The following is a 16,502-nucleotide window of genomic DNA, read 5'->3' on the forward strand; positions in this document are numbered from 1 at the left end:
TGCTTTCTCTCTATATATAGCTTGTTCTAGTTTCCAAGCATGGTTTATTAAAACCAAATGGAAAAAAATGTATGTCACTTTTAATTGTATTGCATTTAGAAAGAAAATATTGTTTTATTTATCTGATCATAATAGAATATTTGTTAGCTTTTCAGTAGATTAGATTTGGACACTTTTTAACATTTAATTGAATTAGAATTTAGAATAGAATTTACTTTTATTGTCATTCTTTGTAACCATGCACACAGAACGAAATGTCGATACACCTGACCCGTACAGTTAAACTGTAGCGAGCCGATCCAGCCGCAGCCAAACAGGGCGCAGCCATTTTAGTCATTAGGTGACCAAACCCCCCAATTCCTACCCTTAATGCCGAGCGAGGGAAGCAATGAGTACCAATGTTGCAAGTCTTAGGTATGACTCGGCCGAGGCTTGAACCAGCGACCTCCCATTCTTGGAGCGGACGCCCTACCATCTAGGCCACCGAGCTTATTACAGCCCTAGGCTGGTAGCTTTATTTTGTATTTTGCCGTTCCATTGGATTGACTTTGTTCTCTCTGTATTATTCGAATCCTTTTTTTGGATTAATCAAACTCCTATGACGAGAACAGGGGCGTCAAACTCAATTGAGTTGGGTCTGCTGAAGCTAGGATCCAGTTGAAGTTGGGCCAAATGGGATTTTCCATTGATAATAACATTCTGCTGTTCTTATGGGGACAGTGTTCCTATATCAGTCCACTACATGTTGCTGTAATATGAAGTGCAACCACAAATAAGATAAAGGAAGATTATAAACTACAGAGACTGAAAGTAAGCAAAAAAACTAACCTTTTTCTTTTTATGTTTACCCAGCCTCTCTCAGAAAAAGACAAAGATTATTTTTTTTTCAAGGAATGAACAAATAGGCATGAAGAAATAGGACAAAGAGGTAAAAAAGGAAAACGGGAATAAAAAGAAAGGATTTAGAGAGAAAAACAAAAATAATGCAATTATCTCTCTTTTCTAATTTTTTTTCCCCTTTTTTATTTATTTTCATCTACGTTTTTTTCTAGAAACTTATTTTTTGGCTGATTCCGTTTTATTTTCTTTATTTTCTTTTTTTTTTTTTTTTTTTTCATTTTTTTTTTCATTTTAATTTTCTTATTTCTCTCCTTTTCAATAGTATTTAGGTGCGTTTTGGTCACTTTGAGTCTCCGTGTTTTGTCTTCTTCCGTTGTGCTTTTAGCACTTGTTTCCGGTAGCACGACAGAATACAGCGACTTCTAGTAGGAAAATAATACACTCTATCCCTTTCACTTTCTAATGAAGACAGGAGCCTCAAACTATCATCCTGGGGGCCGCAAGTTTGAGTTCCCTGAATTAATACCTTTGTTTGCATTGATCAAACTCCTATGACTAGAATATCTAGTCCAACATAAATTTCAAGATCAAAGTACGTGCCCTGCAGGTAATATCATAAATAAACCTGCATACAGAGACAGTGAGAGATAATAGAGTCATCTGTTCGGCTGCAATGGCACGACACAATGATCTGAGACTAAGTGAGCACCGATACCGAGTGGTTGTATTGTGCATCTCCCCATCTGTGGCCTGGTGATAACCGTGACTTGTGGCCTAATTACTCTCACTCGCATCCCCGCACAAGCTCGCACACGCTCACACAAGTGCACAATGAGCGGCTGAATCAATAGATAAGCTGCAGACAGTAAATCAGGTAGGTGGTAGGATGCCATTCGTTTCAACCATCTATCTGCCCGCGTCTGCTGAGGAAGAGGTCACAGTGGTAGGAGCACCGGCAGGGGAACCAGTTTTTAGCCTGAAAAAATTGTCGCCTGAGGTGTGTTGCATGTGTAACTGTAAACAAATGATGTGAAAAGGTGAATCAATTGGAAGCTGTTTAAACGGCACAGCAGCACTTTTACATGAGACCCTGCTAGTCAAATGAAAATACTAAAAAGGCGAGCTACAAAGTCGCGACACTGATCGCCAAGCACTCCAAACCTTTCGTGGAGGGTAAATGTATCAAAGAAGGCCAGGCTGAATAGTCGGCCCTCACATTTTCAGCTTATCAAATCTGGCCTTTTGCACTAAGACACCCCTGACCTAGTGTGTTGTATACATTTGAAGGAGAACCACAAATTCTAAACTAATTCTATCATTAAGACATTGCAAAGGTAGCTTGTAAACAAGCGATCCCTAATCTTTTCTGTACCAGTTTAATGTCTGACAATATGTTCACAACCCAGCCCAAGCACAATAATAAAAAGAAAAATAATAACAACAGAAAGTCTACTATGAAATATTTGGGTACACCCAGTCACAGCAACACACTCTGGTCGCATATTACGTCGAGCCGCGTGGCAATCAAAAATACAAACTTACCAAATAAACCTTGCAAAATGCATGTTGGTGTGGGGGGTCTATGTGCTCTGCTTGTAAGACAAACAACATGTGCTTGTTTAAAACTGGCAATTGGCAATTGTTTTACAAAAGTCCAATGCTGGGGTCTCCAAAGTGGTGCCCACCGGCACCAGGGTGCCTTCAAGGGCAGTTGAGGTGCTCGCGGACCTGTTGTGAAAATGGCTAACCAGTGCTGGGTCGTCTTGATTTTCTGGTAAAATTATTTTTTTAACGGTTAACTGGGTCTATCTAACCCTATTTTTAATAATAAACCTGATTACTAACATGATACGTTGTTTTTAGACATATTCAAATAAATAAATTCCATGAGATTCATGAACAAAAAAACAATTAACAATGAGCAACTGAGTTCAAAGTTCCTTCATAGATTTTTGCTCCACTGTGCCTATCTGCTTTAATCTTAATTTGACCAATACTATTTGCAGACTCGCAACACATTGGGTAGAAGGAAAGAAGAGGGGAGGAGGGTAGCTGTGGAGGTGTCGAGAGTGACTTTTTGCTTGTCATTGCAGTTTTTTGTTAGTGTAGCAAGAAAATGGTAAAAGTAAGGAAAGGACTGTTTCAAATACAGTCTAAATGCCAACCAAAACCCCAAAATAAATAAAATAATAAAAGTTTCCAGGGCATCTAAGATATGCATGTACTCATGAATACTTTGAGGCTGTAATAATGACTTTAAGCCAGGAGATGGCAGCAGATAGTATCAAAGTTTCAAACTCGGGCCAACACCTTTAAGTAATTAAAGTAGAAACATCAAATAATACAAATACAAAAAAAATTATACAAATTGAGTTAAAATTTAGTTTTAAAAAGAAAAGTATTTCAAAAGAGTGAACATAATTAATATGAATAACAATTAAAGTTAAAAAAAATAATAATAAGAAAATTAATACCTAAAATTAGCATGAGGGATAGTCATGGGAATTAGTTTTTTTCCTTGAAGGTAAAAAACGTAGGCATACCTTCAATTTTTTTCCACGCACACAGAAAATAAAAAAATGACCTTCATTTATTTCTGTGGCATTGTGTAGAAAAAAAAGGAACAATATAGTCAGCATTCCCATCTTAGTCACCGCCACAATGCACACTGTTACAACACATGCAGACTCATAATTGGACTCACACCGGCAGCCTCTGACATAAGCGGCTGGCTAGATTGCAACAAGATGAATCCATTAGTTTAAGTAGCTATTTGCTATTCCTCTTCAAGGTGTCACAAAATGAGCTCTCATCTAACCCGTGCTTGATTTGGTCAAACCTTTAAAATATCAACATGGATTTGGGTCACGAGCTAGCATAACCGCAAGGTATATCACGATACATGACTTTTGCACATGGGCTTGATATAGAAGTCTTAGATGTCTGCATCCTGGAGACTTTTATCACACGCTGCTGTAATATCAGATCAAATCAAATTTCTTTTTAAAGCACTTTTCAGGCGATAAATTGACACTCTAAACATGCAGTGTAAAATAAGGCAACAAATTCCCTTCCTTTATCCCCACCCAACAACCCGAAAGACGTAATACTGACACACACAATGAAATATTAACATTGAAAACAAAATAAACAACAGTAGAAGTAAAATGTGATTATGACAAGGCACAGTCTAACCATGTAGGGAAAGGAAGCAGACTGAGGTTATCCACACAGACACGGATGGGTGGAGATGGCCTCAGGATTTCAGCCATTGAACCATACCCTACCAATGTGCCCCCACCCAAATGAGGAAACACTCATTTTATTTGTTCTCAGTTAGTGTTCGTATTATTAGAATAAAACGAACACTAACTAAGAACAATCATACAAAATGTGATGTAAAAGTGGAGTATGATACAGTAAAATATTAGTAGTTAAAAAAATCCAAGTTAACTAAAAACGATCAGTCAAAAGCCATTTTAAAAAAGCGGGTCTTGCGCCACCTCTTAAGAGACCTAATGTCCTTAGCAGACCATTCCATACGTGGGGACCAAAGTGACTGAATGCTGCTTCACCTTAGGTTTTGGTCCTCACCCTTCGAACAGTCAACAAACTGCTGCCAGAGGACCTCAGGGACTGTTAAGGCTAACATAATAAAAGCAAATCAGTCAGACAAGATGGCCGAAGACTAAAAAGACATTTAGAAATTAGTCAAAGGAGCTCAAAATCAATCTCGAAATGCACAGTGAGCCAATGCAGAGACTTTAAAAGTGGTGTAATGCGACCCTTCCGCCCGACACTGTAAGCACATGTACCAGATCCTGACAATGACAAAAAATATTGAATGGCTTAAATTGTTCTGCGTTGCTAATACTATCACTGATTTTATTATTTAGGGTTGAGTTGTGTGCCAAATCAGAATATTTGGTCTCACTATCGCCCTCTTCAATGACGTGAGAGAATTTCCTGTCTCACTCTGTATCTGCAGACACTCAGCACAGGAACACATTACAAACTAATTTTATCAATACAATCCATTATGTGAAAAGTCAGTATTTGCAGACGCTCAGCTCAATACACTATATACGGCTCAGTTTTAATTATTTATTTATTTGTGTTTTGTGTTTGCCTACTCATCCTGATAGTGTTTCATCTTTTTTTCTCTTCAAACTCTCACAATTGCATATGTCTAATATAATTGCATAAAATGTTTCACAACGTTGAAAAAAAAATACAATTCTAATTCTAATTTCAAGTCAAACAAGACACTACTTTAACACTGAATATATCGTATACCGTAAATTCCGGACTATAAGCCGCTACTTTTTTCCCAAACCTTCAACCCTGCGGCTTATTCAGTGATGCGGGCAATTTATGTAATTTTTCTAACTCCGCCAGCGGCGCTCGAGTACAAAAGGTAAGATTTAGACCGGTGGAATATATGCGCCGAGGAAGCTTGTGCACAAATTAAATTAGCGTAGACATATCCGCAGGGGATCTCCGCAGGGGACCGTGCTCTCTCCGTTCCTATTCACTCTATATACATCGGACTTTAAGTACAACTCTGAGTCCTGCCATGTGCAAAAGTTTGCCGACGACACTGCGATCGTGGGATGTATCAGAAATGGGCAGGAGGAGTCAAGTCAAGTCATTTTTATTTGTATAGCCCTAAATCACGAAGAGTCTCAAAGGGCTTCACAGTTTATTACACTATATTACACAGACTATTTTTCAGCCGACGAGAAGAGTAAGGTTATTCATAAGCTATGGAGTAGAAGTGAGTTTTAAGTTTAGATTTAAACATTTCCACTGAGGTTGCAGATCGGTTCTCAGGGGGAAGAGCATTCCACAGCACCGGTGCCCGGATGGAGAACGCTCTCGAACCAGCAGAACACTTCTTTGCTCTTGAGATCACCAGAAGACCGGCACTCTCAGATCGTAGGCTTCGGACTGGGACATAGGGGCAAATCAGATCTGAAAGATAAGAGGGAGCAAGTCCATGTATGATTTTGTATAATACTAAGAGAACCTTGAAATCACATCTAAGGCTAACTGGGAGCCAATGCAGGTTAGCCAAAATCGGTGTTATGTGATCGTACTTTTTTGTCCTAGTTAAAAGCCTCGCTGCGGCATTTTGTACCAGCTGAAGGGACCTGATTCTAGACTTCGGGAGACCAGAGAGTAGTGCATTACAGTAATCAAGACGGGAGGTAACAAATGCATGAATTATAATTTCCGCATCCGACTGAGACAGTATTGAACGGATTTTAGCAATGTTACGAAGATGGAAGAAAGCGGTTCTAGTAATTTTCTTTACATGCATTTCATAGGATAGATCAGGGTCAAATATGACACCTACATTTTTAACTGAGTCACTCTGTGTGATGTGACATTTGTCAATGTTCACAGCAGTTTTTGACAATAAGTCACGGCATTTAGATGGACCAATGACTAACATTTCGGTCTTTTCAGAGTTAAGACGCAAGAAATTGAGTGACATCCACTCTTTTATCTCAATGAGGCAGGCCTCCAAATTTCCACAGTTTAGTGTGGGAGATTCCTCCAACGGAAGATATAGTTGAGTGTCGTCTGCCTAGCAGTGGAAGCTGATATTGTACTTGCGAATAATATCACCTAATGGAAGCATGTAAATGCTGAAAAGAAGGGGGCCAAGCACTGAACCCTGTGGAACGCCGCAGGTAACATTAAAGAGCTCGGATGTCATTTCACCATATTTAACACAGCGCGTCCTATCTGAGAGGTAGGATCTGAACCACGAGAGGACGGTTCCTGAGAGACCAATCCATTTTTCCAACCGTTCTAGTAGGAAATTGTGGTGCACTGTGTCAAAAGCAGCACTAAGATCCAGCAGCAGCAAAAGTGATGAAGCGCCAGAATCCATTGCCAGTGGGAGATCTTTTGTTACCTTGATCAGAGCTGTCTCAGTAGAGTGGTTAGCCCTGAATCCTGATTGCATGCATTCAAAAAGGTTATTCTCGGATATGAAATCATTTAGCTGTTGTGCCACTACTTTTTCAAGTACTTTAGAGAGGGAAGGTAGGTTTGACACAGGTCTGTAATTACTTAAGATTTCTGGATCAAGGTTGGTTCTTTTCAGTGTGGGTTTAATAACGGCGGACTTAAAAGCTGCTGGAACTACACCTGAGGAGAGTGATATTTTTATAATATTTAGAACTGAAGGTCCAAGGACGCCAAAAAGAGTTTTAATAAGTGAACCTGGGAGCGGGTCGAACTGGCAAGTTGTCGGTTTGGCCGCATTCACCACCTGTTTGAGATCATCAAGTGACAGTTCACTAAAACCGGACAATTTCCCAGGACAGCCACCCTGTCGTGCATCTGTAGATTTCAGCCCTTTAATAAGTGTGGTACTAATAATTTATTTAGCAATTTCTTCCTGTATGCATTGAATCTTCTTAGTAAAGAAGACCATTAAGTCATGAGCAGAGTGCGTCGAACTATCTGTGATAGTCTGTTGCCTTGTAAGCGATGCTACAGTGTCAAAAAGGGCTTTGGGATTGTTCTTTTGAGACGCAATCACCTTCGAAAGGTAGGCCGATTTTGCAGAGGCAAGGGCCGCTTTATACTTTAACAAGCTGTCACACCAGGTTTGATGAAAAACCTCAAGCTTGGTAGCGCGCCATTTTCTTTCCAATTTCCTGCATTCTTGTTTAAGGGTTCTAGTTTCATCAGTAAACCAAGGCGTGCGTCTCTTAGGACGTGATTTTAGCTTTATGGGCGATATCGAATCCAGGACACTAGTCAGGGTGGTATTGAACTCACTCATGAGTGAGTCAATCGAGCCATTGTATGAAGGAAAGGACGCAACTGCTCCAGGAAGGAGTCCAAAGAGCTCAGAAACTGTGCCAGTGCTTTTATTGCGTCCGCTAAATCCTTCAGCTTTTTTAACACTACATTTAGCTAGCACCTCAAATGTAACTAAATAATTATCCGAGATAACGGTAGTACACGGTAACACCATAATGTTTGAGGTTAAAACTCCTCGAGTCAGAATCAAGTCTAGCGTGTTTCCATATTTATGGGTTGGCAAATCAACCAGTTGATTAAAACCAAATGCATCCATTAGAGACCTAAACGCAATAGTAAGTGAACTGAGTGGGGAGTTCATATGAATGTTAAAGTCCCCCATAATTATAATTTTGTCTGCATAGGTTACTAGTTCAGACAAAAGTTCAGCAAATTCGTCTAAGAAAGTTGTGTATGGCCCAGGTGCGCGATAGATAGTTATTACATAAATTGACAATAGAGAGGACCGCATCATAAGAGCCTCAAACGCCTTGTAATTATTAGAGGTACGAGGATTAAATTTGAGCGGTTTTTCAGAAATGAGCGCAACACCGCCACCCTTTTTCAACGTGCGTGCCACATGGCTACTCGCGTAGTGAGGGGGTGAAGCATAATTTAGCGCTAAATACTCATAACCAAGTTTCACAAAGACCCATACAGTTAAGTTTATAATTGCGAATAATGTTATCAACAAGTAAAGCTTTAGGAGCAAGCAATCTAATATTTAAAAGACCGAATTTTAGCTTTGCTGAATCATTTGACTTAGCTGAAGTCTTTGTAGATGCCGCCGTTGGGGCCGTTCGTGAGCGCTGAGTGTAAAGCGTCGGTTGTCCGGCGAGGAATGAATGGTGGAATTAGTTACATCCTCGCGTCATTCTTGCTCCTTAGACTTCGCACGCTTCACACATCTACCTGCACGGCAACCACGCTTCTGTTTTCTGTCTTTACCGCGCCGTTGTCGTCGTTTATTAGGAGGAATAGCTGTCCACAACGATGCCGGATCTCTTTGAAGTTCGCTCGGTATATCATAGGCGGTATAAAAAGTGCCCGAAAAGTCGAAATTTAGACGCCCACCCAACCGGATAAGTTCGTCCCTACTGTAAGTATTTTTGGCCACACATGTGTCCAAAAGTGAAAGCAAAAAAGGCAAGAGAACGGCAATAAATAGAAGATTAGCTGGAGAGCAACTAGCCGCAGCATCCATGCGCGCCGCCATGTTGAATCCAATCAGGAGGAGGAGTACAGGAAATTGATTCAGGACTTTGTCCGATAGAGCGACGCAAACCACCTGCACCTGAACACCACCAAGACCGGGGAGATGGTGGTGGACTTCAGGAGAACCAGAACTCACCCGGTTCCTGTAACCATCAAAGGAGAATGTGTAGAACTTGTCCAGACCTACAAATACCTGGGTGTGCAGCTGGACAACAAACTGGACTGGACTGCCAACACAGAAGCTCTATGTAGGAAAGGGCAAAGCCGACTTTACTTTCTCAGAAGGCTGGCCTGCTTCAAAATCTGCAAAAAGCTCCTGAAAATATTCTATGAGACAGTTGTGGCAAGCGCCCTCTTCTATGCGACAGCGTGTTGGGGAGGCAGCGTCAAGAAGAAGGATGCCTCTCGTCTCAATAAACTGGCTAGGAAAGCGAGCTCTGTTGTGGGCAAAGAGCTGGACAGCCTAACAACAGTAGTTGAGAGACAGGCACTGGAAAAGCTGCGGTCAATCATGGACAATCCATCGCATCCACTACACAGCATTATCTCCAGACAGAAGAGCAGTTTCAGCGACAGACTGCTGTCACTGTCTTGTACTACGGACAGACTGAAGTGATATTTTCTTCCTCATGCCATGAGGCTCTTTAACTCTACCCGGCAGAGTAAAAGCCCACAGTAAACCACACCACCTACATTGCATATTACAGAATCTTATTGCAATATGTATTCTGTGTAGCACTATTTAGTTATTCTATATAACACGCTACAGTGGGTATCTGCACGTCACACTGGGTATTTGTATATTGTATTCTTTTTGTTTTATTATTGTATTGTTCTCAGCGAAGGGATGCTGCTGGAAATGTGAATTTCCCTTCGGGGATGAATAAAGTATCCATCTATCTATCTATCTATCTATCTATCTATCTATCTATCTATCTATATCCTCATCGTGCAAATTGCAAAATGAAAGGCACATGACGTAGCTTTCAAGCTAAAAGCAAACTAGCAGTCCGATAAAGAAGGAAATAGAGCTACTGCACAAAAACTTCACTTTGCAAGCGTGTTGCTAGCGTGTTTTGGAATAAGGGAGCGTGGAACGACGTCTATATGACAAAGTATCTTTCCCATACTGGGGAAGACGACTTTGATGAAGTCAGTTATAAGGAGGAAGATAAGGACGGTTTACCGTGGTTTCTACAAGTACGGTATGTTTTTTTTAACAGACCTGTTTACTGTGTTGCGAGCGTGTTGCTAGTGGTGTTTTGCTACCCTTCACAGGCACGGTTTGGGATGAAAGTTATAATATTATAATTAAAGCTTTGAAAAATATCTCGGTGTACCGTCTTTCTTTGTAAATATGTGTAACCGATGTATAATATGTATTTGCACCTGTATATTTTTGTAATGTATTTATTTGAGACACTTATTCTGATATGTTTTGCGAATTAAAAAAGGGGGGCGGAGCAAGCACGGGCAAAAGGGAAGTGGAGTAAAGGTGAGACCTCAGTAGCCTAGATGGTAGTGTGCCCGCTTTGAGACTGGGAGGTCGCTGGTTCGCGCCTCGGCCGAGACATACCTAATTGGTATAATGGCGGCCCCTCTGTTGGCTGCGGCTGCATCGACCCGCTACAACGGGTCAGGTGTATCGACATTTCGTTCTGTGTACATTGTTACAAAGAATGACAATACAAAGGAAATGATTATTATTATTATTATGTGTTTGTGGACGCGGCGGACAATAGTGGATATATATTTTTCCCCACCTTTACCTTTGGAAATATAGACTTTTTTTCCTTGGATTAGTTTCAACGGGTACCCAGACTCAGCAGGTCTGCATCAAATCTTAAGTACCGGTATCATTTTCTGTTCATTTTGCCGGCTGTGGTTTTTGGACTGTGTACTTTTTCTTCAGTTACAATCGCGGGACTCAAAGCCGGGTTTGGGCTAATTTTGTGATTGTGTTACATGTTTTAATCTTGGCGCTTGAGGCTTATATACAGGTGCTGCTTGTGTAAGTACAAAATCGGTTTTCCGCTTGAAATGTGGTGGGTGCGGCTTATAATCAGGTGCACTCTATAGTCCGGAATTTACGGTATATAACATTTTAATATATTTTTGATTGTATAATTTTATTTTGACAGGTGAACAGCCTCACCTGTGTAGTTTTTTTACCTTTAGTTTTTAAAATCGTTATAATTAAAATAAATTATTCCTCACTGCAATCAGTTTAGAAATGTGCCTCTAGGTGTTGTTTGTACTCCACCATAAATATTTTATTTCTCTGAAGGATGCTAGAAATCCCTACACTAATACAAAAAACAAAGTACGCTATTACTTTGAGTTCTCGGAGTTCTGATATCAATGAACCAGGCTGATTGAAATAGCACACCCAATTTATTAACACAGAGAATCAATGATGAAACAAAAAAAAAAGGGGGGGGGGCACGCCGGAGATTATGGGGGTTTTTGCACAACTAAATGTCTGGAAATTACTAGCACAAAAAGAAAGTTTCCCGCTATAATGCTAGTCGATTTGGGGAGATTCCCTTGTACAGAAAATTAGAACCAGCAAAAATGTGAGTTAAATCTGAAGGCGTCACTTTATTCGTTGTCGTGGTGAGATTTGGTCTCGTGCTCTGGATGCTCGCAACGTACGGCCCACGTGTTGATCTCAAGGCTGCAGTGCAGGTCTGCATGGATGCGTCAAGTGGCCGTCGTGCAATACAAACAAGCCATCACGAAAAAAGAGCACTGCTATTGCTCAGCTGATTCTTTTTATATGGACCAGATCATGCCTCTCTGAGGGTGGTCTTATATATCTGATACCACAAGTATCGGATGACAGTGTTTAAAATTGCTAAAGCAGTGGGAAATTTGCGTAATCTTCTGTACTTAAGAGTTTCCTTCCAATCGACATAAGTACGTACAGTGAGAACAATATTTTATCAATACATAGCTTTGGATGTTTTAATTACATTCAAAACTTCATTTTGTCATATTTCATTATGGTACATGGTGAACTGTCCAAAAGGCGAAGCAATTCTAAATTTGTGAGTTATTGGAACTGGGCAACTGTAACTGTTCTGTTTTTATTTGTGGAAAAGAAAGAAAAATAACATGGGAAAAAGAGGAATGTGGTAGTCATTTTAGTGCAGGGCTTATTTGAAATATGATCACTTAATGTCACCCAAGCCAGGCACCACGCGCAAATCAACTGGAATCGTATTGCTTTCTTTCCTTCTCTCTCTCTCTCTGTCTCTGTCTCTCATGCTTTCTCTTTCTCTGTTTCTGTCTCTCTCTCTTTCTGTCTTTTTGTCTCTTTGTCTCTCTGTCTCTTTCTGTCTCTCTGTCTCTCTCTCTCTCTTTCTCTCTCTCTCTCTCTCTTTCTTTCTCTATCTTGTTCTCTCTTTTCTCTTTGTCTTGAACCTTCTAGTCCGGTCTCCATGAGGTTTTTTTCTAGCATGTGGCCCACAGCTAAAATAAATTTGACACCCCTAGTCTAAACTAAACTATAAACTTAACAATTTGTTTAAAAGTCGTGCTTCAATGAGGACATGAACATATTGTATATATTGTGTCTGCATTTTGTTAATGTTTATTATGATGTATTTGTATACCATGTATTTTCACCTTTTCACCTCCTGTTATTTTGTTCCTCCCTATGCAGTACCCAGTGCTCCTCCACAGAATATTACCTTGGAGGTTGTCCTTTCCAGGGTAAGAAAACTTTCAATTTCAATTCTGCCTAGATATATTTACTATATTTATCTAAATATGTTTTAATTAGTTTTAAAACTTACTGGAGATTAAATAAGAAAAACGGCTTCTTTTGCCGAAGATACAACCTGTCAGGTTGGAATTAACTCTTCCCCTGGGTATAAACAAGTACATTTCCTATGACTTCATAGGATGAAATATTGATGATAAATCATGTGCTGTTGATATGTAACAATAAAAAAGGATAACAAATAAACCACAGCTGTAAAACAAATACTTAAATCTAATGAGTCACGTAGTAAAATGTTAACCTTTTATTATGAACCACTTCATCTAAGGCAGGGGTGGCCAACCATTCAGCGACTAAGAGCCAATTGTTCGTCTGTGTTACTACAAAGAGCCACATTATCGGGGGCGATTTGTTTTTTGTTTTGTTTTTTTCTTTGTTACTAAAAAGCCACATCATACACATGGGTACACATAAACATAATATTTTAATCATGTATAAACGCATACACAGATCTCTACTCGGATCTCTACTCGGATCTCTGATGAAAATAACCACACCAACATGATAATATCAATCATTTTCAACAGTTAACCGGGTCACAGAACCTAGTTGCTACACTTTCAGGTTTTCAATCAGTGTTGCGTATCTGTCTCTTTTATTATTTAGGGCACCACTGGTGACTTGCTCACTGGCTTTTAGAAAAGTTTGAAAATGTGTTAAATCTCCCTTTTCAATATTCCCCTCAAAGAGCTTTAGGTTATTAACAAATGCAAACACACTTTGCATCAGGTCAGGCAGCATTTTTAACTTCCCGTGCAGGATAAGGTTCAGTCTGTTCAGGTGGCATACGATGTTGACTAAAAATGCCAGATTCATAATCCACTTGAGAGCTCAGGATAGTCCTTGTCCTTCTCTTCCATGAACAGTTTAGATTCTAAGGTGTTGCTACAGTTTCAATAAACATACCACTTTACTGATTGTCTTCTTGTAAAAGGAACAAAAAAATAACCTGGTTTGAAAAGTAAAAATTTAAACATCATCCATCCATCCATTTTCTGCACCACTTATCCTCAGTAGGGCTGCAGGGGTGCTGGAGCCCATCCCAGCCATCTTCGGGCAGTGGGCAGGGAACACCACGAACTGGTGGCCAGCCAGTCGTATCATTTAAACATTATGAATGAAAATGGGTTAAAAAATGTAAGCCGATCTTTAAATATACATGCAAACACAATAATGTCTGCTCAAGAAATACTCAGTACACCTAAAAAGTCGTACATTAGTTTATGACCCTTTCACGCATGGAATATAATTCATAACTTGGCGATACATAATTTTTATGAGTAAAAGTACATGCGCAACATGCTATTACTCTCATTTATAATATAATTAACTTTACCTTCCCTTCATATTATTTAAGTAGATTACAAATGTGACAATTAACTACAAATTTAGATTGATGTAAAATACATCCCATTTAATGTAACTCATTTTTTCACGCTGTGATTGATTATGTTTATTCTGACATCGTGTGACTTTGGTATCAGTCAACTGTTTGTCTCTTGTGATCTGGCCTCATTTTGCTGATTGATATCCACCAAAAATATATATTCACATGTCGCCATGTTTATGAGGTGTTCAGATACATATATTGTCGTGTTGTTGGAAGTTTCAAATGCATAGACAAGTTTGAACATGAAAACGCGAGAATAATAATCATTTTTGCAGACAAATCTGAAATGTGGATTAGAAGTCTTTACGCTTGCATTGGCTTCTACCCCCAGGCTTGTAAATTTTAATACACAAAATTATTTTTTTTTTTTTAATGTATGTGCCCCAAGAATGTATTTTTATTTAGCCCGGGAGTGCATTATAATATTTCTACCACTAGAAGAAGATGTGCTAATGCATATTTTCCCCTTTATAACTAATATTAGAAATAAATGACATGAGCGATAAAAAACTACACCTTTAAGATCTTTGAACCACTGGTACTAGATTATAGTGACACAGTTCATGGTTAAGAGATACAGTGTGATGTTTGATCAAATATTTTGACACTTTGCATTTATAATTTTTTATAACTGCACCCAAGAGATCACCACAAACATAACTAGATATAGTACACCGTGATTTTTACTTAATTCCTAGCAAAGCTTGTTATTGAAACCAACAGTTACAGTGACCAGAGCCAATGCACATTATGCTAGGCAAATACATTAAGTGTTTTTCAACACAATTATGCAAGTATTGCTTCTAGGAAGTGCAAGCACTTGTTAACTAAGCAATCTGTTTTATTTGTGCTTATATAAGGTTTCAAATAATAGTTCATATTTTGCAAAATATGCAAGCTCAGATGCAGTTTCCTGGCCGGCTTCCTATCACTTTAAAGGAGTTTATAGTTTTATAGTATTTTCATGGAAACGTCTGGTTTTTAGATGTGTTTCTTAAGCTGCCCATAGGTTTTAAAAATGTACTTTACCAGGGTTTGGATTGTAACCATGCATGGACTTACCCCTAAACTATATACTTTTTTCCTTGACAATTATTACGTGTAAGACAGCATCACAGAATGCAAAATAATGATTCCTAATATAATGTGAATGCCTCCGAATTCGTGTCAGTACATCAGGGGTTGCGACTGTCTATTGAGGGCTGACCTCCTTTAGTTTTTGGCTGCTTACTTTCCTGTTTGTGATTTATATTTCTCTGCTTGAAATCTGATTGATTCACAACGTCAGACATGCATTTTCAATTGCAGGCAAAACGAGTGACTATTCGGGTGAGTTTATATGAAAAAAAAAAAACGATGGCTCTTATGTTTAGTGTTGGGTGGGTAAGTGCAAAAATTTGAATTAGGTACTGTTACTAGTTACTTCATTTAAAAAGTATTGCTGTTACCTCCACAGATTACTGAGACCAAAAGTAGGGCGATACTCTGATACTAGTTACAAATTTCTGTATATACTCTCATTGAAGCTGACCATCTAAAAACTGCTTAAAAGTAGCCACCTGATAAAAGAAATAGAACAAAAAAAGTAAACACCAACCTGTGGAATCGGTAAAGCCTTTGTATTTATTTTGCAATCGTGAGAGCTTGCAAAGAAACACTTACCCAAGACACTTCATAGACATTTTGTCAATGGGATTTAAAGCACTCAAAGATTTCCTCCTTCGGTGCCCTCCAAGATGTTTTTTTCCTTCAGGCATAGTGTATTGTGAAATAATTTTACAAATAAAAGCACCAAGATCCATTGACCTATTGATTTTCCATTGGTTTGTTGTTCCTGTATAATCCACACCCCTCCCCTCGAGTTGCTTGCCATTCGCTACTGGTGACAAACAACCAATCTTCTGCATTGACGCTGACCCCCTGATTTCAACATTTTATTTTATAGTTGTAAATACAGCTTAGATGTGAGTATATATGATCGAGAGAATATCAGTAGGGAGAAATTTTGCACTCAGTGCTTGAGTTGGTGCCACCCTAACTGTATTTAGCTGCACTTTGTAGGGCTATAGCAACATCCCAACTCCACATTGACACTGTGATTAGCGCTGTGATAGTTGCGGACTAAGGGTTCATTAATGCATTCTAAGTGAGGGGGGAACAGATGCCAATTAAGATTGTGCTGAAATTTGTGATCTGTTTTTAATAAATAACACACCATATTGTAACGACGTTTAAATTAAAAAAAATATCATTACTAACAAAAGCAATTGTGTTCCGTGAACCGGTTAAGAAGTAACATGTCAATCCCAACACCGATTTTGTTGGTGAACAGATTTAATCTTTTCATTTTAAAATGTAATGTTCCAAATCATGCAACCCAAATACCAATTCCATATGAGAATTATACATTGTGCTTTCCTAGAACGATAAATACCATTTTTTCTT

General features: G+C 39.1%; 1 protein-coding gene across 3 annotated transcripts in view; it reads left to right on the top strand.

Moving 5' to 3' along the window:
• Nucleotides 1-16,502, top strand: part of dcc (DCC netrin 1 receptor) — a 409,358-nt gene that overhangs the window by 256,417 nt on the left and 136,439 nt on the right. For all 3 annotated transcript variants that reach the window (XM_088355706.1, XM_088355707.1, XM_088355708.1), the window contains exon 12: nucleotides 12,548-12,597. In XM_088355706.1, coding sequence (XP_088211832.1) covers nucleotides 12,548-12,597 — 50 coding nt within the window. The remainder of the gene's footprint in view (nucleotides 1-12,547; nucleotides 12,598-16,502) is intronic.

The sequence above is a fragment of the Urocampus carinirostris genome, chromosome 16, assembly GCF_059441175.1.
Source record: "Urocampus carinirostris isolate Australia breed hairy pipefish chromosome 16, RoL_Ucar_1.0, whole genome shotgun sequence".
Taxonomy (NCBI): Eukaryota; Metazoa; Chordata; class Actinopteri; order Syngnathiformes; family Syngnathidae; genus Urocampus; species Urocampus carinirostris.